The sequence below is a fragment of the Hemicordylus capensis genome, chromosome 3 (assembly GCF_027244095.1).
Source record: "Hemicordylus capensis ecotype Gifberg chromosome 3, rHemCap1.1.pri, whole genome shotgun sequence".
In the NCBI taxonomy this organism is placed as follows: domain Eukaryota; kingdom Metazoa; phylum Chordata; class Lepidosauria; order Squamata; family Cordylidae; genus Hemicordylus; species Hemicordylus capensis.
In genome coordinates, this window is record NC_069659.1 from 291,314,375 (window position 1) to 291,336,389 (window position 22,015).

Sequence of the window (22,015 nt, forward strand, 5' to 3'; positions counted from 1 at the left end):
GAGCTGATAGAACCCCTGGCCACCGCCTCCACCTGAGAAACCAAGGAGATCTTTCTGGATGCAGAGAAAGCATTTGACAATGTCTCCTGGCAGTTTATGTGGAGGCTACTGGATGCAATGGGAGTTGGTAATAATTTTATTAGGGCCATTAAGACAATTTATTCGGAACAATATGCTAAAATTATTATAAATGGGGAATTATCAGATAATTGTAAAATACAAAAAGGAACTAGACAAGGTTGTCCACTTTCCCTTTTACTTTTTATATTAGTTCTGGAAGTGCTTTGTAGAAATGTTAGAGAAGATGAACAAATACAAGGCCCAAAAGTAGGGAAACAGGAGTACAAACTTAGAGCCTTTGAGGATGATGTGGTGTTTTTTCTAGAAAATCCATTAGAGAAGATCGGAAGACTCTTGGAAAAAATAGAACAATTTGGCCAACTGGCTGGTTTTTATATAAATAAGAGTAAAACAAAGGTGTTGACAAAATATATGGACCAGAAATCCAATGATAGACTTTATGAAATAAGCGAATTGAAAGTGGAGAAGAAAATTAAATATTTGGGTGTCTGGTTGACAAACAAAAATTCTTTGTTGTTTTTAAATAATTATATCAAAATATGGAATACAGTAAAAATTGATTTACAAAGCTGGACTAGGATGAACTTATCTTTAATGGGAAGAATTTCAGTTGTGAAGATGAATTATCCTTATTCCTCAGTTTAAAGAAAACAAAGGAGATCATTGTGGATTTCAGGAAATGCAAATTGGATTTCCAGCCACTCATTATTGAAGGGATTTGTGTGGAACGGGTTTCGGTGTTTAGATTTCTGGGAATAGAGCTGAGAGATGACCTGACATGGGGAGCAAACACCAAAGATCTGGTGAAGAGAGCACAGCAGAGATTATACTTCTTGAGAGTTCTCCGGAGGACTAATCTCTCAAGTAATCTATTGTTGGTGTTTTATCGCTGTGAGCAGTGTTTCTCAAACTTTTTGGAGTCAAGGACCGCTAAATTCTTCGTGCAGAGTTTCAAGGACCGCTACATTCTTCATGCGCAGTTTCCCGGACCAGCAGTTAGTAAAGGGGTTTCAAGTCTGTCTATCTATCTATCTGACTTCTATACTGCCCAAAACTTGCATCTCTGGGCTGTTTAGAATGAAAATAATATAAGCATTAAAATAATTAAATTTGGAATCTTTTGCAAACATGGAATATTAGGGGTTCTTAACCTTGGGTCCCTCAGTTAAACTCCCATAACCCCCAACAACAATGGCATTTGGCCATTATGGCTGGGGATTATGGGAGTAGAAGTCCACCAACGTCTGGGTACCCAAGGTTGAGAACCCCTGAATCTAAAAGCCTGGGTGAACAAATTTGTCTCCAGTATGTCTTCAGTATGTGCGGGGTGGTGGTGGAGGTGCTTCTGATTACTCAGTGGAGAGGGGATGTTGGGCCATTAGAAAAATTCAAAAGCTACATGGGGCCAATGAAAACAACATACAAGCAAGCCCCACTGATGCAAGAGGGAAACAGCGTTCCCTCTCAAGGCGCCTCGACCACAACAGGCAGCTGGGTTTCAATCAACCAACCTTTGGATGCAAACAATGAGCATGCAAGAACCAGCAGCCCTTCAAGTGGCGCCCACTGCCATACCTTTTCCTCCATGCCCCCGCACCGCATACAGTTTGAAGCTGTAAAGATAGGGAATAAGATAGCTGTAGGAAGATCTCAGCAGCACGTGGAGGCAAGGCACAAGAAGGGTCCCATGCCTCTGTGATACTCTTCCTCTTCCGTGCCATGTGCAAAATTGAGGAAGTGAGTGCCTTGATTTCAGTTGGGGGGGGGGGGTTGACTCCCAGTCAGGGACTGGCACTCAACCCTTCGGGGACCGGCAGCGGTCCAGGGACCGGTGGTTGAGAAACACTGCTATAGAGAGTGTGTTGACTTATGGGATCTGTGTGTGGTTTGGGAGTTGTACAGCCAGAGAAAGAACACTGCTGTCCAAGGTTGTTAAGACTGCGGAGAAAATAATTGGGTGTACTCTTCCTACCTTAGATCAAATTTATGCCACCAGGTGTTATAATAAAGCTGTAGAGATAGCGCAGGATCCCACGCACCCTGGAAATGATCTTTTTCAGCTTCTGCCTTGGAGAAGGAGGTATAGGGTCTTAAAGACCAGGACCAGCCGCTTGAGGAGTAGCTTCTACCCAAAAGCGGTCTCAGCTTTGAACGCAGCAAAACACAGCTTCTGAGGGTTTTTTTGTATTTAGTTTTTAGAGTTTTTTAGTGGGTTGATGGAAGGGGGGTGTATGGGTATATGTTTAGATTATTCTTGTTAGGTCCTGTAGTAGTGGTTGTAGATTCTTTTCAATCTCGTTGTTCTGCACAGGACAATGACAATAAAGATTTATCTATCTATCGAATGTTTTACCTAAAGTGCTGTTTCTTTTCCAGACTATTCCTATAATTAATACATTAACCTGTTTCAAGCAATGGCGAAAGGACATAACCAAATTTGTTTGGCAAGGGAAAAGGCCAAGAATTAAATTTAAAAATTTAACAGATGCTAAAGGAAGAGGTGGTCTTACCCTGCCGGATTTAAGGTTGTATTTTGATGCTGCTTGTTTGACGTGGTTAAAAGAATTGATAATATTAAGAAATCCCAGAATACTTGATCTGGAAGGATTTGATAGAAGGTTTGGATGGCATTCATATCTGTGGTACGATAAAACTAAAGTGCATAAAGACTTTCTCAATCACTATGTAAGAAGGAGTCTAATGGGAGTGTGGGTAAAATACAAAAAATGGCTGGAATCTAAAACCCCATTATGGGTATCCCCGATTGAAGCTTTGGCACGTAAAGAGATAAATCAATATACAATCTGAATGGGGTACCTATAGGGACTTGTTATGTTTTCAAGAGAGGGGTTGTAAATTAAAAAACTTAATCGAAGTACAAAATTTGGTTAGTAACTGGTTTCAGTATCATAAGCTAAATGAAATTTACAAGAAGGATCTTAAAGTTGGATTTGAGGATCAAATGTCGAGATTCGAGAAGGAATTGTGTGAAAATGATGAAAAATTAGTCTCTAAGGTGTATAAGTTGTTGCTTTTGGAGGAGACAAGAGATGGTGGTTAAAACGACTATGATAAAATGGGCTCAAGATGTGGGTCATAATATAGATATGGCAGCTTGGGAAAATTATGGAAAACTGATTTAAAGTTCACTGCATGTTATACTTTAAAAGAAAATTATTATAAGATGATGTACAGGTGGTATTTGACACCGAAAAAATTAGCGTTAATGTATAAAAATGTTCCAAACAAATGTTGGAAATGTGGACAATGTGAAGGAACCTTTTTTCATATGTGGTGGTCATGCGGGAAGGCAAAGGCCTTTGGGGATATGATATATAATGAGTTGAAGAAATTTTTTAAAATGACATTTCCTAAGAGGCCAGAATCCTTCCTGCTGGGAATAACGCAAGGAGAGTTCTCCAGAAGAAACTTAACGTTTTTTATGTATGCAACCACAACGGCTAGAACAGTATATGCGCAGAAATGGAAAGATAATAAAATGCCCTCAAAAGAAGATTGGTTGATAAAAATTTTGGAATATGCTGAGATGACAAAACTTACAGCACTCTTAAGGGATGGAAACTTGGAATGTTTCAAAGAAGATTGGGAGCCATTCTTACTTTACTTAAAGAACTATTTTTCCAATATGAACCTTTCAGCAGGGTTTGAAATTTAGTAACAACCGCTGGTTGGTTAGGGTAAAATCGAGTTTGCAATGTGGAGTATATGTGTTTTGAATTATTATAGCAATGGTAGATTTGTATAGCTAATATGAACTGTGCAGCCTGGTAAGCGGGAAGTCAATATTTACTTAATTAAATGTAATTTGACTGTTGAAATTTGTAATTTGACTATTGAAAAACCAATAAAATTTTAAAATGCAAAAAAAGAAAGAAAGAAACCAAGGAGAGACGTTGATCCAGAAGTACTCCCAGACTGCGAACCTGTTCCTTTTGGGGAAGTGTGACCCCGTCTAGAACAGGTAGATCAAAATCGTCTCTAGAGTTCTGACCCCTCACAATAAGTACCTCCGTCTTATCTGGATTCAGCTTCAGTTTATTTTCCCTCATCCAGCCCATTACTGCTTCCAGGCAGGCATTTAGGGAGGAGATGCCAACTCCTGAAGAAGTTGACATGGAGAAGTAGATCTGGGTGTCATCAGCATATTGGTAACACCCAGCTCCAAATCCCCTGATGATCTCTCCCAGCGGTTTCATGTAGATAGTAAAAAGCATTGGAGAGAGTATGGAGCCTTGAGGGACACCGTACTTAAGCTCAGATATTGAAGAGCAACAATCTCCAATCGACACCATCTGGAATCTGTCCGAGAGGTAGGAGCAGAACCACTGTAAAACAATGCCTCCCACCGCCAACACCCTCAGACGTTCCAGAAGGATACTATGGTCGATAGTATCGAAAGCAGCCAAGAGATCCAAGAGGACCAACAGAGTCACACTTCCTCTGTCCATTGCCAATTGGAGATCATCCATCAGGCTGACCAAGGCAGTCTCCACCCCATAGCCCACCCGAAAACCAGTTTGAAATGGGTCTAGATCAGGGGTGGGGAACCTTGGCACTCCAGCTGTTGTTGAACTACAACTCCCATCATCCCCAGCCACAATAATTGTGGCTGGGGATGATGGGAGTTGTAGTTCAACAACAGCTGGAGTGCCAAGGTTCCCCACCCCTGGTCTAGATAATCAGTTTCCTCCAAGACCACCTGGAGCTGAGAGGCCACCACCCTCTCAATTACCTTGCCCAGCCATGGGAGATTGGAAACTAATTGCTCAACTCTGAGGGATCTAATGCAGGCTTCTTTAGAAGAGGTCTAATAATTGCCTCCTTAAGACAAGGAGGCATCGTGCCCTCCCTCAGAGAAGCATTTATGATTTCTACCAGGCCGCCTACAACAGCCTCCCTGCTAGACAGAACAAGCCATGTTGGACAAGGGTCAAGGGAACAAGTGGTAGGCCTCACCACTCAAAGCAGCTTGTCCACATCATCAGGAGTCACAAACTGAAATTGATCCAGTCAAATTGTATAAGAGGAGTTGTCGGACACCTCCTGTTCAGACATCAAATTAATTGTGAAGTCTCCATCTAAGTCGGCCCGAATCTGAGAGATTTTGTCTACGAAAAATTCATTAAACACACCACTTGGATGCTTCCAAGTTCTGGTTCAAGGGAGAGGGGGCAGATACTAGTCCCCTCACAACCCTGAACAACTCCGCTGGACGTGAACTCGCAGAGGCAATACGGGCAGAAAAAACCAATTCTTTGCTGCACGTATCACCTGAGCATAGATCTTTAAATGTGCTCCATGTCGTAATCTGTCGGATTCAAGTTGAGTTTTTCTCCACTTGCACTCCAGTCGCCTACCTTGCCGCTTCAGCCTCCATAGATCTTCCGTATACCAAGGGGCCAATTTTGAAGCGGGTAGTAGGGGACACTTAGGAGCAATTGTGTCTACTGCCCTGGTGAGCAAGTTGTTTCAGTTCTCAACCAGGGCATCAACAGGATCACCAGCAGAGCCAACAATGAATCCCTCCAAGGCTTCTTGGAATCCTACCGGATCCAGTAACCTCTTCGGGTGGACCATTCTAATAGGCCTCTCACCCCTGAGAAGGTGGAAAGCGGTTGTAAGTCCAACCTTAACCAGATGGTGGTCCGTCCATGACAACGGGGAGATCGTAGGAGTCCCCACCCATGGAACACCACCCTGATCAGAGTAAAAGACTGAATCAAGTGTGTGACCTACAATATGCGTCGATCCAGAGACTGCTTGAGATAGGCCCATAGTTGTCATGGCCGCTATGAACTCCCGAGCTGCACCAGACAAATTGGTCCCAAAATGAACATTGAAGTCCCCCAGCACCAAAAGTCTGTGAGACTCCAACGCAAGTTCCGCGACCAAGTCCGAGAGCTCAGTAAGGGATTCCGTTGGGCAGCGGGGCGATCGGTACACCAACAGAAGTCCCAATCTATCCCTGGTCCCCAAACTCAAGTACACACATTCAATATGGTCCGATACCCTAACAGGGACCCTGGTAAGGGAGATGTTATCCTTATAGACCACAGCCACTCCACCTCCCTGCCCACGTCCCCTCACCTGTTCCTCTACAGAATATCCTGGAGGGAGAAGCTGGGACCAAACTGGACCACTAGCCTCCCCCAACCAAGCCTCGGTAATGCACACCAGGTCGGCCCCTTCATCCATGATCAAATCATGGATGAGTTCTGATTTATTTTGGACTGACCTGGCATTGCAGAGGAGCAAGGTAAGGTTATATGGGATGTTGGCAGTGCTCTCCGAGGTCAAAGAGCTGGCAGGACAGCCGGAAGGGGAGACGGCTATAAAATTTCTGACTACCCTTCCCCTGGAACAGCCTGCTGACCTGCCAACGTTACTTCTTCTATTCCCCACCACCACCGGAATAGCTGCCCCACATTCAACGAAGGCGCTCCCTGCCTCCCCATCTCCAGACAAACCCACACACATTGCAACTTCAACCCAACCTCAGCACAACCTAAAACTGATTAAACAGAAGCCCCACTATTGAATGCTTCCCTCTATACAAATAGTTAGACAGAGTGTCCAGCCCTCACTTCTCCCCCGAAGTGGCTCCCCCAAAGGGGCAACCCCTTTGGTGTCGCTCCTTTGGTGGCGACCCCGCCACCACTGGCAGTCTTCCTGTATAGGCTGAACAGCAAGCTCAGCAGGTGGAACCAGGGAAAAAACTGCCCAGTCACCCTTGCAGCCCCAGTCCTGCAAAGCCTCTTCGCAAGCAGTCCTGGGGGGAGGCAGATGGCAATCAGGGGGGCAGAAGAGAAGAGGCAGCCAGGCAGACACCCCAGTCTCACACCCTGGGGTAGATGGTATCCTCTTCTCTTCCTCTCCAGCAGGCTTCTGGGGGCTGTACAAGCAAAGGGGTAGTGGAATCCTTAAAAAGGCTTCTAAAGAGCCTTTACCAGTTTGGTAAAGAGCTTTATCGGCCATTGCGTGACCATGCAAATTGCCTCTGCTCATGTGCAGAGGCCAGTCAATGTTGGACCACATGGGCAGGCTGCTGGGGAGCACCAGGGGCCTTCTAAGAGCAGCGGTAAGGCAGCCCCCAGTAAGCCTCTTTTGAAGCCTTTTTTTAGGGATTCCTGCACCCCTTTGCTTATAAAGGGGAATCCCTGCTGGATTCCCCTTTACTAGCACAGCCTCCTTGAACTGCTGAACTGATTCAACCTGGTCTGCCTCTCACTGGGCTCGGTTCAATTGCGGGCCGAACCACCTCCAGTTCAGTCCTCCATCGAACTATCGAACTGTCGAACCAGCCCAGTTTGAGGTGAACCAATTCACCTCAAATCAGTCCATGCACACCTCTTAAGGAAAAGCCTGACTCCAGAGGAGGATAATGGAAGTTCGCTCATGCTGATATGGGGAACAATAGAGATTACTTGAGTCAGGGTGCCAAAGGTTTGTATGACAGCAGTACTGTGCCAAAATTCTGTGTTGAGCTAACAATCCAAAGGAGACAATTGATAGTCATTTGTTTTCATATTTTTGATAAAGATTTATCACCTTTAAAATTTTAGCAACAAACATGGAGAAGGAACAAAAGTGACATCATAACCTGCACAACTGACAAATCTGTGCCTACAAGTCACAGATGGATACAAAAATAAAAATAAACTTAATATTGTAGCTGATGACACACATACCATGAGAAATCAGCATGAATCTAGTAAGGATGCTTCTAAATCAACCAACAAGACGTTCAACTTTATAAACAGACTGCTTTTAAAAAGGGTCAGAATGACTTACTTCTAGTGGACATTTTAATTGACTTCACCTTTGTACCAGAAGATACTAAACAAGCCTCCACATTTTCTCTAATTACAAATACACATTTTCTCAAATACAAGTGGATACACCAAATCAATGAGGCCCTTCTGACTTTAACATCTACGAATATTTCTGTACCTGAGAGGAAGCCCTTTCATTTTAATATTATCATTCAAAGGAATAGTCAGGAGAGAAAAACCCCAGCAAGGATGATTTACCAATGGATCTGTGGTCCAAGGGAAATGTTTTAATTACAGCTGAATATTTCTGCTCTTCCTGCTCCATTCATGTTGAAAAACAAATCTACAAGACTGCATGCTCAAAAATGGAGCATTCTTTGCACATCCTTTCTTCCTCTGCCACTGAGGGGGGAAATGCTGTGGAGCTGTGCCACTTTCTAGATGGTTCATGCTGAGCAAGAATCCCCCTGGCTCAGGCCTGAAATGTAATAACCTACAATGACAGTTTGTGAGTACTGAGCACTCTTCGGCTTCAGCCAGCCAGCATTATTTCCCATTTCCGCATTTGTACCTTTTGTAACACACATGTTCACAACCTCCTTGCTCTTGGAGGAATTACCAAAGCTGCAATGTGAAAGTCTAAATGGAAAACCTCTTCATCATTTGTTAGTCTCTTAGTTAATGTTGGTCTAAACCAGTCTTGCATTATGTCTCAGGAAATGTATGAGAATATAGAGAGATTCTCTTTTTGAAAACTGTAAGAATTCAGGGCTTTGTGCACCAGGCCAGAGCATATTAACATGGACTTTTAAATAATGTCCATGCTGACTCCTTTCAAGACTCTTCCAAAGATCTCCTCTGTGATGTTCTGTTCACTGCAAAGACAAAAAGAACACACACTTTTCAGCTTATTTACAGAATAATTGGTATCAGAGTTAACGTTACCCAGAGGCAAGACTAATTCATTTTAAAACCTGGTCTCAAGATAGTTTAAGCCAACCCTCCACCCAAATGTAGCTTGCCTCAAACATACAATAACTGTTTCATAAGTTATGTTTGGAACTATTGCCGTTGGAAACATTTTGCATTAGTCCACAGTGACCATTTGCTTTATAGAAGCATTTTATGTATTTATTGTTCAGTTTTTATATCACCTTTCAGACAGAATCCCAAGGCAGTTTACAAAACTTAAAATACAATCAAACTCCATAAAAATCACGTTTAAAACCCTGAAATCAGTTAAACGGTAAAAACCATAAAACACCAAAACAAAAACAAAAAAACCACCATAAAAGACAAACAGAAACAGGAGTGCTGAGAGAACTGGCAGCCTGTAACGGATAAAAGCCTGAACAAATATAAAAGGTCTTTAGTTATTTTTTAAAAACATCCAAAGATGTCAAAAAGCAGACATCCACTGGTAGAGCATTCCAGAGCCTGGAAGCAACAACAGAGAAGGCCCTGTCCCTGGGGGCAGGGGCAGAAACCCTTGATAACAGGCGGTTCTTCAGGTATCCAGGGCCCAAACCATAAAGTGCTTTAAGTGTAATAACCAGCACTTTGAATTGGATCCGGAAACAAATTGGCAACCAGTGCTGCTCTTTCAAAAGAGGTGCAATATGCTTTGAGTGAGTAGTTCTAGAGAGAACCCTGGCAGCTGCATTCTGCACCAACTGAAGTTTCAAAATATTCTTCAAGGGTAGCCCTACGTAGAGTGCATTGCAGTAATCCAGCTGTGATGTGGCTAAGGTATGGGTAACCATGGCTAGATCTGCCTTCTTGAGAAAGGGACGCAACTGGAACACTAGCTGAAGCTGTGCAAAGGCACCCCTGGCCACTGCATCCACCTGAGCATCCAAAAGCAGAGCTGGGTCCAGCAACACCCCCAAGCTGCGTACTTGCTTTTTCAAGGGGAGTACAACCCCATCCAGAGCTGGTTAAATCACCCTATCCTGACTGGACTTTCTGTTGACCAGCAGCACCTCCATCTTGTCTGGATTTAACCTCAGTTTGCTAGCCCACATCCAGTCCATCACCACCTCCAGCCCCTGGTTCAGTATATCCACTGCACGACACTGGCTTAAAACCTACCGGCACCATTGTCCTGCTGATGGTCCCATCTTCATTTTGGTGCTTTCTGTGGTGTGGAAGTTCTGAACTCTCACGATAATCTCGCCCCTTGGAGTTCTGCATATCAAGCACCACCTGACTCTTCGATGGAAGAGGAGGTTTGCTCTGCCCGACTTCAGACCTTGAGAGTTTGACAGGTCTTTTGACTACTGGCAGCAGGGGGTCTAAGTTAGCGCAGGGCTTCTGCTTGCTCTGCATCTTTTCATTCAGTGCAGTCTTTTCTTCAGCTTGGTTGGAACAGGTGTAAGAACGAAATCTGGGTGTAGGAACTAGGAAAGGTGGTGAGGATTGTGGCTTGTTAGAAGGTTTGCTGCTCTCGGCCTCCTGTGACTTGGTGAAAGGGAAACCCGGGAGTTCTTTTCGTGAAGCCTTGAGGAATTCTGGCTCTCTCTTAAGTACCGGCTTTTCCTTTGTTTTGGTGAAATCATATAGTGGGTTGTCAATCATCTCTGGCTTTGGATACATATCTTCTAGAAGCAATGGTTCCACCAGGCTTTTCCTCACCTCAGAATACCTGCAGTGGTTAAAGAGATAACAACCAAAAGAAAAGCAAGGTCAGGTGAGGCAAAAGGCAAAAGGGGGGAAATGTCAAAAGGATTGTGATTAAAACACATGAAAATAAAATGCTGATTAAGAAGAAGAAATGGGAGGCTGAAGAAGTAACTGTGTCACAGAAGAGCAGTGGTGTTAAAACCAGTTCCCCACCATTACAATGGTGGCAGAGAGAGAGAGAGTGCCTTTAGCTGGGCTGGGAATGATTTGGAGTGCTTTAACGGCACTCCAAGGTGACATCTGAGTGCCCCAGAAGGTGGTGCTGGTGGCACCTCACTTAATATCCTCAATTTATATAGCTGAAAGGTGACTGCATGCAGTAACTCTCAGCAGCACTTCTGCAATCAAACTGGTAACTATATTAAAGAGCAGGTGAAATGGGGAGAAATCTCTTGCCAGGCCCACTCTGTTTGCCATTTTGGTGCACCTCAGTGCACCCCCAGACCAGAAACTCTGGCATTTTAGCCTATATGGAAGGGACGTTTTAGCTCCTCACATTCCTGAGTTACAAGTTGTTTTGATTAGGCATTTCCTGGTGCCCTTAGGTCATTAGTGCGATTTGGGATATGCCACTCTGGTTGCATCTGAGCATATGTAGAGAGTCAGAGCAGACTAGCCTAGGGTAAAAAAGAGACAAAAGACAATGGAATGCAGGCTTCCTTCCCCCTTAATGAGCCTCCACAGATAAGACAATGTCCAAGGCTAAGCCTGCTCTCCCCGCAGACGAGCGGGCAGGGAGCCCTGGGCAGCCAGATTGGTCACCCGTGACGGAGCCGGCAGGGGGTGGGGGGAGCAGGGGCCGCGCAAGCCCCAGTATGCCCTGCGCGAGCACACAGGGCATACTGGGGAGACCCCCGGAGCTGGGAGGCGGCTTTTCGCCTGCTGGCCGGGGGTTTACTCATGAGTAGGCATGGTGCGAAGGCGCGCCACAGCTACCCACGATCCTAAAAAGCAGGTTTGCTGGAGCGCTCGCTCCGCAAACCTGCTTTTTAGCAGGGGTTCCCGAGTGGGTTACCCGCTCAAGAACTACCGGGCTCAGCTGCGAGCCCGGTGGTTCTTACGATCAACAAAAATCAGGCTAGGCAGTCCTAGCCCAATTTTTGTTGATCGTGAGAATCACCCCTATATTTTGCACTATAAGATCCTTCCCCACAAGGGATGTGTTGGTCAGAGAAGGCCAGAGCTTGCTTTCTTGCTCTTGGACGTTCGCATTGATGATTCTTTATTCATCTTGCTAATGCACAACTGGAGGGAACGGTCCAACCAGAAGACAGGTAGCTATGAAGGCATCCTTGATCTATTTCTTCTTTAAAACTTTCACCACAGACCTTGATCCCCTTTCCTCAGCACAGTGACATATAAATGTGTTTCGGGGCAACCTAAGACATTTCCAGAGGGTCTGCAAACCCTTTACAGGAAGACTGTTGTCAGCTACCCGCTGGGCTTAACTACCCTTTTTTTCATTCTGTACCCCCTTTAGCCCTCAATAAAGCCCTCCCTTTATTTTCAAGGCACATGTCTGTGTTCCTTTGCTTAAGCAGCTTTAAGTTCCAGTGTATCCACCATGATTAGCTTTCCCTGCTACTTTAAAGTTGTAACAGAGCTGTATGCTGGTTTACACGAATTAGAGCTAATTTCCCACTTTTCGAGCAAAGCAGAAGTCTCATTCAGATGATATAAAATTGCCCTGCTATAACCGTGCACAGCAGGCTAAGGGGGAGAAGGTCCCGCCCCCACCGCATCAATCAGCAGCACCATACCTGCCAACATGTCCCTATTTTGCCATTCACCTGAATGAGAAAAGAGGGACACATTGGCAGGTATGCAGCATGGCCCACTTCTCACTCTTACAGTGGGGCTTGTCTGTAGAGGAAAGAGCACAAAGTGTGATGGCAGATGCTTCCATGATAGCAAGGCTGGATTGATCCAGCTTTGCAATCATGGAAGTGCCCGCCATCATGGGTAGGGCTTTTCCCACTTCAAACAAGTCCCCTGTAAGCATAAGCAGCAAGGAGAGGTGGTGAGTGATGGGGCAAGGGTGGGACATCCTCCCCCTTTGCCCCATTGTACATGGCTACAGTGGGGCAAAGTTATAATGTCTGAATGAGGCTATAATCAAGAAGGGTGATGACTACCATATTTCAAAGAAAACCCGGCAACAAGCCAGAACATCTCCAAGGGATGAAAACTCACAGGTGTTGGTCCTGATTCCTGGAACCTGGATTTCGATTAGCTGTAGACTGAATGGGTCTTGGAGACACAGGTGACAGACTGGAAGGTGTGGTAGGAGACTCCAGGCCCATCAGAGAAGTGCTGTCTTTGGGTTGTGGGTCACAATTCCAGAAGAGAGGTGGTTGGTCTGGTGAAGGGATCTGCTTCATTTGGCTTGTTGCAGAGAATTGTTGAGAGGCAGCAGCCAACCGCAAATAGCTGGGATTGTTGAAGTCTGTGGCCACTGTACTGCTGAAGAGGAAAAGTTATGAAGAGGAAAATAAATCACAACCATAGAACATGCAGCCATAGAAGCCAGGCAGTGTGTCACTTTTGCTAGCTGCTGATTTGTGGTGAGGAAGGGTTACCCTTTTACACATGCTGAGCTCACAGTTCTTGGATGTTATTGATCTAGGCATTATAACCATCATTAACTTTGCCAGTAATTAAAAACAGCTCAAACAAGTCACAAACTTGCGGTCATTACAGAAGGAGCTAAATTGGATCTTGATCTAGATGGTATACTTTGTTTACACCAAAGAGTAATAGATGGTGTTGCGGAAGTAACATTCCACAGTCCAGGAAGTTCTTCTAACACTGTTGTGGAAGTAAGAAATAGTATTGGACCATTAGAAGCTACTTCCTTCCCTGGGCCTCTGTGGAATGGAATCTTGTAGTTATAAAAATGTTTATCTGGCAATTACCTTGATGATGATGATGATGATGATTACTACATTTATATCCCGCTCTTCCTCCAAGGAGCCCAGAGCGGTGTACTACATACTTGAGTTTCTCTTTCACACCAACCCTGTGAAGTAGGTTAGGCTGAGAGAGAAGTGACTGGCCCAGAGTCACCCAGCTAGTTTTATGGCTGAATGGGAATTTGAAGTCGGGTCTCCCCGGTCCTAGTTCAGCACTCTAACAACTACACCACGCTGGCACGATTACCCCTCCACAGTTCCACTACCACCCAACTTTCTTCAGAAGAGAAAGGAATATTACCTCTCACAAGAACTGAGTCTAGGAGCCCGCAGATGAAAAGTGAAACATTGTTAAATTCGAGTTGGGATATCTGTTCACTTGCTTATTTTGTTTTCCTTTTAAATAATTGTACGTGTTTATATTCAAGCAGTTTCTTAAGCAGAAGGCTATACTTTGAGTGTAGAGATGTAAGGAACATTAATACTATTTAAAAATAATTGTAATTATTATTATTGTTTACACAGTCAGACAGGTGTTATTGATTGGTTTGTTTTATCCAGACATCGAGTCCTTTCCAAGGACCTGGGATGGCTGAATTTTATTATCAGTGTTGTTGCTGTTCTTATTATAGATATCGTCACAGAATATAGGCTGTTCCCAGTTGATTTCCCAGGCCATTTCTGTGGCTCCTGTTGAGGTGCTCTTCAAGCTGTTTTGGAATTGTGCCTAGGCCGCCAATTACCACTGGGATTATTTTGGTCTTCTTCTGCCACAGCCTTTCAATTATTGTTGTTGTTGTTGTTGTTGCTGCTGCTTACACAGTCAGACAGGTGTTATTGACCGGTTTGTTTTATCCAGACATTGAGTCCTTCCCAAGGACCTGGGATGGCTGAATTTTATTATCAGTGTTGTTGCTGTTATTATAGATATCGTCGCAGAATATAGGCTGTTCCCAGTAAAGTTGATTTTTGTAACTGGCTGATGGTGATTTCTGTGGCCCCTATGGTGTTGAGGTGCTCTTCAAGCTGTTTTGAAATTGCACCTAGGGCGCCAATTACCACTGGGATTATTTTGGTATTTTTCTGCCACAGCCTTTCAATTTCAGTTTGTAGATCTTTGTATTTGGTGATTTTTTCTATTTCTTTTTCTTCTATTCTGCTATCCCCTGGTATTGCTATGTCGATTATTTTGACTTGTTTTTCTTTCTTCTCGACTACAGTTATATCTGGTGTATTGTGTGGCAGATGTTTGTCTGTTTGTAGTCGGAAGTCCCATAATATTTTTACATCTTCACTTTCTACAACTTTTTCAATTTTATGGTATTATTATTATTATTTTACATTTTATCTCCAATGGATGTAAGAATCCCCTGATTCAAGCTGCTCAGGAACATCAGCAAACACCTTGCTTCTAGCATCCCAGCCTTTACCAGAGCCCCTCAGAGTGTGTAACATAGAATAGGAATGACTACTTCTTCAGAATGTGCAACATCCTCCCAACTCCACAACAATTCTTTATCCGTTAACTGTAAATACTTTAAGCCAATCATAATGAATCTTTTCAAATGGGTTTGTTGATCCAAAAGCCATAGTAATGCTTTCAGCAGGACCAAGCAAAATGACAGAGTCACGAGTAGCAAACTTTCGAGTTGTCTAGAATTATTAATCAGGCTAGATGTTAAGCAAACCAAAAGGTAGACTGTGTGGAGAGGGCAAAGGAAAATATGTATTTTATTGTCTAAAACTGGGCAGACAATCATGATTTTTTCTTTGTTCCTGTAGCCCTGGATCATCCTCCTAAAAATCAACATCTTAAAATCAGTATCTGGAGCGAAGCTCATTAAAATTAAGTCTTCGTAACTCCTCCCAAACTCTATCTTACAACTCTTATAAATGGTGCTCTTAAACTACTCCCAGCTTTCCCCCCCTCCTCCTTTCCCTTTTTTGCTTTGCTTAACATCCAGTCTGATGAAGCAGTCTGGAAAATTCGAAAACTTACCACTTAAGACTTTGTGCCATTTTGGTCAGTCCTAATAAAAGTATTACCAGACTTTGGCTTTTGAATTTTTTCTAATGGACAAATAAAGCTATACTGTGGTAGCAAGCATGACTTGTCTCTTTTCTAAGCAGGGTCTGCCCTGGTTGCATATGAAAGGGAGACTACACGTGGGCACTGGATGGGGCCACTCTGGGCAGAGCATCTGCATGCTTGCATGCAGAAGGTTCCAAGTTCCCTCCCTGGCATCTCCAAGATAGGGCTGAGAGAGACTCCTGCCTGACACCTTGGAGAAGACGTTGTAGACAAAACTGAGCTAGATGGACCAATGGTCTGACTCGGTATATGGCAGCTTCCTATGCTCCTATTATTTTTATCTGGTTTCTTAATATTGATGTAAGTCAGGAAAGGTGATGTGGAACAATGCATTGACTGTTAGAATTATTCCACCTTCTGATGTACAACTTCTGGAAATTTTGGACCACCCTTTGTTTTGGCCTGAGCCTACACCCTGTGCCTAAACGTAATATGTATTTAGTACACGTACATCCTGCCTTTTTTGCATCATGGAGCCTAGGTCAGCATACACAGGGTTCAGGTGTTCTTCCATCTACAGATAAACCACAGCTAGACTTTTTTAAAAAAATTATATCCTGCTCTTCCTCCAAGGAGCCCAGAGTACTCCTCCAAGGAGCCCATAAGTACTACATACTTAAGTTTCTCCTCACAACAACCCTGTGAAGTAGGTTAGGCTGAGAGAGAAGTGACTGGCCCATAGTCACCCAGCAAGTCTCAAGGCTGAATGAGGATTTGAACTTGGGTCTCCCCGGTCCTAGTCTAGCACTCTAACTACTACACCACGCTGGCTGTCACAGACTTGCTTAAGTTTGACTAGTTTGACCAGTTCCGTCTCTGTGATAGAAAACACCCACCTCAGCCCATCACCAGAGATGGTAAGCAATGAGGCTGTTCTCACGACACAAGCTGCCTGGGTGCTGCCTGGAGCACTGGGGAGCTCTCCTGGCTGCTCTAGTTCTGGGTAGCCCAGCGTCTCTACTCAGCTTCTTACTCTGTGTGCGATCTCCACCAGGTAGTTGGGCTTCCCCCTGGCCAACCACTATTTTGAGCAGTGAGCCTGGGGGAAGCAGTGGCCGCACAGAGTGGAGCGGCTGCTCTACTGCTCTCCACTCCGCTATTCACATGGTGTACACTGGGATGTGGGAAGACTTCCTCCTCCCGATCCCAGCTCGGGACTCCATCACTGCACCGACAGTGTGGGCATGCAGCATGGTGGTGTCCAAGAGAGCCACTGCTTGTCTGGGGGGAATAGAGGAGCTTACCAGCCTTCCCCAGCCCTCCCGAGCCCTGCAGCTAAGATCATGTGAATGACCTTAATGACTGCCTGTCGTCCTTTCCTTCAGTGGCTTGTTGTACAATATGGCACGAGGGAGTTATATTAACTTAACCTTGTGGTACAGTTGGGGACTTCCTGGCCTAAATATTTCTAGGGAGACTGAGGCCCATGGTGAGTTCTAGAAATCCACCCCATCCTGCCCCAGGCATCACAGTTTCTTATCCAACAGTTTTTGTGATTGTAGGAATGCTTTCCTTGGAACAGATAAATCTACTTTGAAGCTGTTTAAACAAAAGTTTCTAGTATATGCCCTTCAGCTGGTAGTTACATAGGAACATAGCTTATACGAAGTCAGACCATTGGTCTATCTAGCTCAGTATTGTCTTCACAGACTGGCAGCGGCTTCTCCAAGGTTGCAGGCAGGAATCTCTCTCAGCCTTATCTTGGAGAAGCCAGGGAGATAACTTGGAACCATCTGCTCTTTCCAGAGCAACTCCATTCCCTGAGGGGAATATCTTACAGTGCTCACACTTCTAGTCTCCCATTCATATGCAACTAGGGTGGACCCTGCTTAGCTAAGGGGACAGGTCATGCTCGCTACCACAAGACCAGCTCTCCTCTCCCTAGCTGAATACCAAACCCTGAATATGAAGAGCAGGTCTTTTGTTGAGCTACAAGATGGGAGATAGCCCCTTAGCATATATATGGGCATTAAAGGTAGCCAGTGAGTATCCAGATAGATCTCATGTTTCCCAGGCTTTTCCTCCAAGCAGGAAAAAATCACCCATGTGTACAGTAAAGCTTACTAAGGTAAAACAATGAGGTTACCGTAAGAGTTCATCTTTGCTTGGTTCATCTTGAGATGCTGATGTAGTCCCTCGATAGCGAGCAATAGCTGCAGCTTCTTTGGCCACCAAGTGAGAAGACTTCCTGGTGGAACAAGAGCCCCTTTCAGGGAAAGAATGGTTAGTGAGTTCTGAAATCTGGCTCTATTACTCAAACAGAATAGATGTGTAATGTGTAAAGAGTCATGTGGCAGGCTTTCCCCCTCAGGCAGCAATTTCTCATGATAACTAGTTTACTTTAAGAAAGTTCTCAACACTTTATATTTTCTTGGTTTGCTAAGAAGAGATCCACAGAGATAACTTTCCCAGATCTTAACTTGTTTATTCTATAATCGTGAAGGAATGAGGCCTGAACCTCCTCTTTTTGTATATAAGACTTCTGTGTTGCAATTGCCTTGCTTATTCACTGTGTTAAGGAACCTGTGCAGGAGTCAAAAGTTCATGGCTCCAGTTCTACAGTTTGGTTTTGGAGGGAGAAGAGTTGGACAGTTAAAATTTTGGAGGGAAGTGGAGGTTTTATTTTATTGGGCATGTTTTTAAAAATGGAGGGAACTTAAGTTGTGTTGATTGGGTGGTTGGATGGAAAAACGGGAGGGAAGTTAGAGAATATAAGGAGGCTGCCTTCAGCAGAATGTAATACAGTTCAGGTTGAAGAACTGAAGAGTCCAAGTGAAAAGTGCAGTACGAGTTGGTGTGCAGTACAAGTTGGAGAACGGAAGGAGTCAGAATCAGAAGGAAGAGTCAAAAAGGAGTCAGAATGAAGATCAAGTGGACAAAAGAGCTGGAAAGAGTTGCAGAGCTAGAGTGGGAAAGAAGAACTGAAAAGAGTTGCTGAGAATAAGAGCTGAATCACTACCAGAGAGTCAATCTCTCTGGAGAGCTGAATCACTCACCAGCAGTCTGGGACTGAAACCCCAAAACTGTGAAGTGAGAGCAGGACCTAAGGCTGAACAAGGGACAAGCCAAGGTTGCTGGAGAAGTTGAGGTTATTGCAGAAGATTCTGAGTAAGGACTCTGAAGTTAGGGCCCAGTGTTAGACAGGTCAGTTTGGATGCATTTTGATCACATTTTATTTTATTTGGTTGCTGTTTTTGAACTAAATTCCCTATGGTTTGAACTATGGTTTTAAATTGAACTGTTTCAAAGTAAAGTTCCTTGTTTATATTTTAAAAAATCTGTTTTCTCCACCCTATGCCTAAAGTCTATACCACACTATTTAAATTTTAATTCAACAGAAATTGGAAGGCTGTTTTCAGCAGACTCAGCCAGAGAAAGCCTAAAAGTCTACTTGATGGCAGCAGTTAAAAATCATGGGGCTGGTTGAGACAGGGCCATGATGTGGTGGCAGCATGGTGTGATCCATGACAATAATATACACTGCTTCAGGCAGATTCAGATCTGCCTGAGGGCATGTCAACATATCAGTCACTTTTGCACGTATGTGAAATGAGCTTTCTGCAACCTACCTATTCCCCTGCTCCCATTCTTTGGCACTGTCCAAAGCACTCAAGCCCCTCACTGGTTTCTGTCCAGAAGCCTCATCCCGTTCAATCTTCACAAAGTCTGAAGGGAAGATGCAAAAGAAAGATCAGTGCTTTTGGTTTTTATAGCCCACATTTGTGGTGCTTTAAGGTTACACACTTATTAAAAGCTCATTTCTGTACCCAGTGCTAAGCCTCCAAATTTTAATATCATTGATTAATAAGCGATCAGTGAAGCAATCCTAAGTTACACTTAAGGGAGAAGGCAGCCATTGTGGCTAGATTGTGGATCAGAAAGAGGAAGGGAGGTCCACTGACAGATGGGCTGGTTCTGAGTTCCTCCTTGAAGTTCCTCCTTGTCAGTCTCCCTCAGCAGTGGTGACACCTGCACCTCTCAGAGAACAGCACTGCTGCCACAAATGGAAGCAAAGCAAACTGAGGGTTCTGTCCACAGAGGGAGTGTAGCTGGAGCAAACCAGGCCCAGACCTTGCCCGTTTCCCTTTCTCTGTAATAGGGTTTGACTGGTTAGCTTTGAAGTTCCTCTCCTCACTGCCTACTAGGCTTCCCAAAGTTCAGAGGGCCCATTCTATGAGTTGTATAGAAACAAGATTTTAATTAGTACAAGCTGCAGCTGCAAGAATTTTTCCTGTCACTTATCTATGGTTAAATATCTACACATCCTTAATGATGCCCCAAGCACATTCTGCTTTTATAGTAAGGCATATGCTTACAGAGAGGGATTTCCTTGGCCCAAAGGAAGAAAACATAGCTGTTTCTGTTAAATGCATGATTAATAACATCAATTATTTTCTGTCAGATCATATCCTGTTTGGGATGTATTTGGTGCCCAGATGATTAACACCAATTTGTACCAATTTGCACAAATCTTTTTAATTATACAAATGTTAACTTTGCTTCTCAAGCCAGCTGTTTACTGCTGAATGCAATCCTCAGTGCCCATTTTAAGCAGATCTGGTGGGGAAAATCTGGATCTACCTTCCAGATTTATAATGTCACAAGAGAGAAAATAAAGCCATAGAATTCTGAAGTCGATATTACTGACAGTCAGGCAGAGGGCTCCCTTTCTCTGTTCACCATTTGCTTGGAAGCAAGAAGGGGATGCTTATAGCTGAATTCTGTGCATCTCTTGTATGTTCCAGACAGAGTCACAATGAAGAAAACTACTTTTTGACCATACAAACCAATTTCAAAAATGATTTAATTCACTTTTGTGACGCTCATACATGTTCTTGGATCAGAGTTATTCCTCATTATTTTCACAATAGTTAGGGCTTTTTCACGTCGTATTCTCCTTAAGGAGACCATCTCAGTGTATCAAAAATGTCTCCCTCTGCCTGTATCTTACTGGATAAAAGGCACCATAATATTTTCTGCCATGTATACATAAACTGAATTGTCAGAGACAGATAGATAATTAACACATGCTTCTTGTCATACATTATGATATTCGCATAGCTCCCACGAGGAGAAACACAATGAATGGAATTATCCCCATTTTAGAAGATAGAGACTAGAGAGCCAAAATGATTACCAGCCCAGCTATGCTCAAAAATGTGCCTACTGGACACTCCTTTCATTTATATACAGTTTCTAAAGTTCCTTAGTGATCCCTTGCTAAGTCTCACTACACACACAAAGGATAACAGTCAATCCTTTCTTCATGGTTTCTGGTTCAGGGGAGGCTGGACTAGGCTTGGAGACAGGGCTTCAAGATTTCAGGCAGGAGTCTTTCCCAGCTCTACCTGGAGATGCCAGAGATTGAATCCGGGACTTTTGGCACACAAAGCACTGTGTTATGCACACTGAGCTATGACCCCATCCTTCTCTGGGTACCTAGCAAACACAGAAGAGTGTTAGGAATGGGAAGAGGACTTCCCATTTCTTCCTTTTTTCCACCCACTGTGAAATAAGTCCACTGGGGCTCATGTGGCCACTTTGAATTATGACAACAGCCAATCACACCTAAGCTCTCTACAGAGATTCTCAGGAGGTCAAATTTCTTACCAGAGAAGGCAAACCTCTGTGTTATGAAAACGGCAAATTGCCAGACCCTAGCGTCTGCATATTTTGATCCAAGCCCCATATTCCATGCTCATCTTCAGTGAGTAACATCTCCTGCCTCTCCAATTTCTACAACATACTGCCTCTGCCAATTTATTCTGAGGCAACTAGGGTCAGACTCAGAGAAGAGTCTTGGATGAACAAATCCTTTTCAGAGTAGAAAACCCAGATCTTTTTCAGGGAGTCTGTGATGAAACTGAACTCGGTTCCTCCAACTAGTACCGTAATCATGGAGAGAGTGTTCTCCTACTTATATTCATTTTGGTTGATTGTAAAGATAAAGTGTGCTGTCCAGTTGGTGTCGACTCCTGGTGACCACAGAGCCCTGTGGCTGTCTTTGGTAGCTGCTATGAAAAGAAAACCAGCTCTTTGAAATGCGTCATATTCAACCCTACCTAACTAATAACACAAATTGCAATGGAGCTAATGGCTGGAGCCTTACCATACAGTTTTTCTCTCTGTTTTCCTTGGGATGTTTGTAGCTTGAAGTCACCTTGGAAGATACCCGTCTTCTCCCCATGGTGTGTTAACACAGTATAGATGGGGACTTGGGATTCCGTAGCTCCACTTTGAAGGGCAATGCAGCCTTCACCTAAAATGCAACAGGTTTTGAAAAAATGGCAGACAACTCACATCTATCTGAGTAAATTGGGTAATGGGGCACAAAATAGAGATTTTTTTTAAAAAAAATGCCAGTTGTAGGTTTCATGCAGCTCTGATTCATTTCACTGCTTCTGGGCTTCCTGAAAGTAACTGGCTGGCTACTGTTGGAAACAGGATGCTGGGCT

At 43.9% G+C, this 22,015-nt stretch overlaps 1 protein-coding gene across 2 annotated transcripts in view; it reads right to left on the reverse strand.

The window, feature by feature from the left end:
• Positions 1-7,617: 7,617 nt before the first annotated feature.
• INPP5D (inositol polyphosphate-5-phosphatase D) overlaps positions 7,618-22,015 on the reverse strand; it is a 117,040-nt gene continuing 102,642 nt past the window's right edge. The window contains exons 25-30 of one of the 2 annotated variants that reach the window (XM_053311292.1): positions 21,670-21,819; positions 19,130-19,226; positions 17,647-17,766; positions 12,750-13,019; positions 9,966-10,518; positions 7,618-8,749 (exon numbers count right to left, since the gene is read on the reverse strand). In XM_053311292.1, coding sequence (XP_053167267.1) covers positions 8,747-8,749; positions 9,966-10,518; positions 12,750-13,019; positions 17,647-17,766; positions 19,130-19,226; positions 21,670-21,819 — 1,193 coding nt within the window. In that variant the 3' untranslated portion in view covers positions 7,618-8,746. The remainder of the gene's footprint in view (positions 8,750-9,965; positions 10,519-12,749; positions 13,020-17,646; positions 17,767-19,129; positions 19,227-21,669; positions 21,820-22,015) is intronic. The other variant, XM_053311293.1, reaches the window with a different exon arrangement.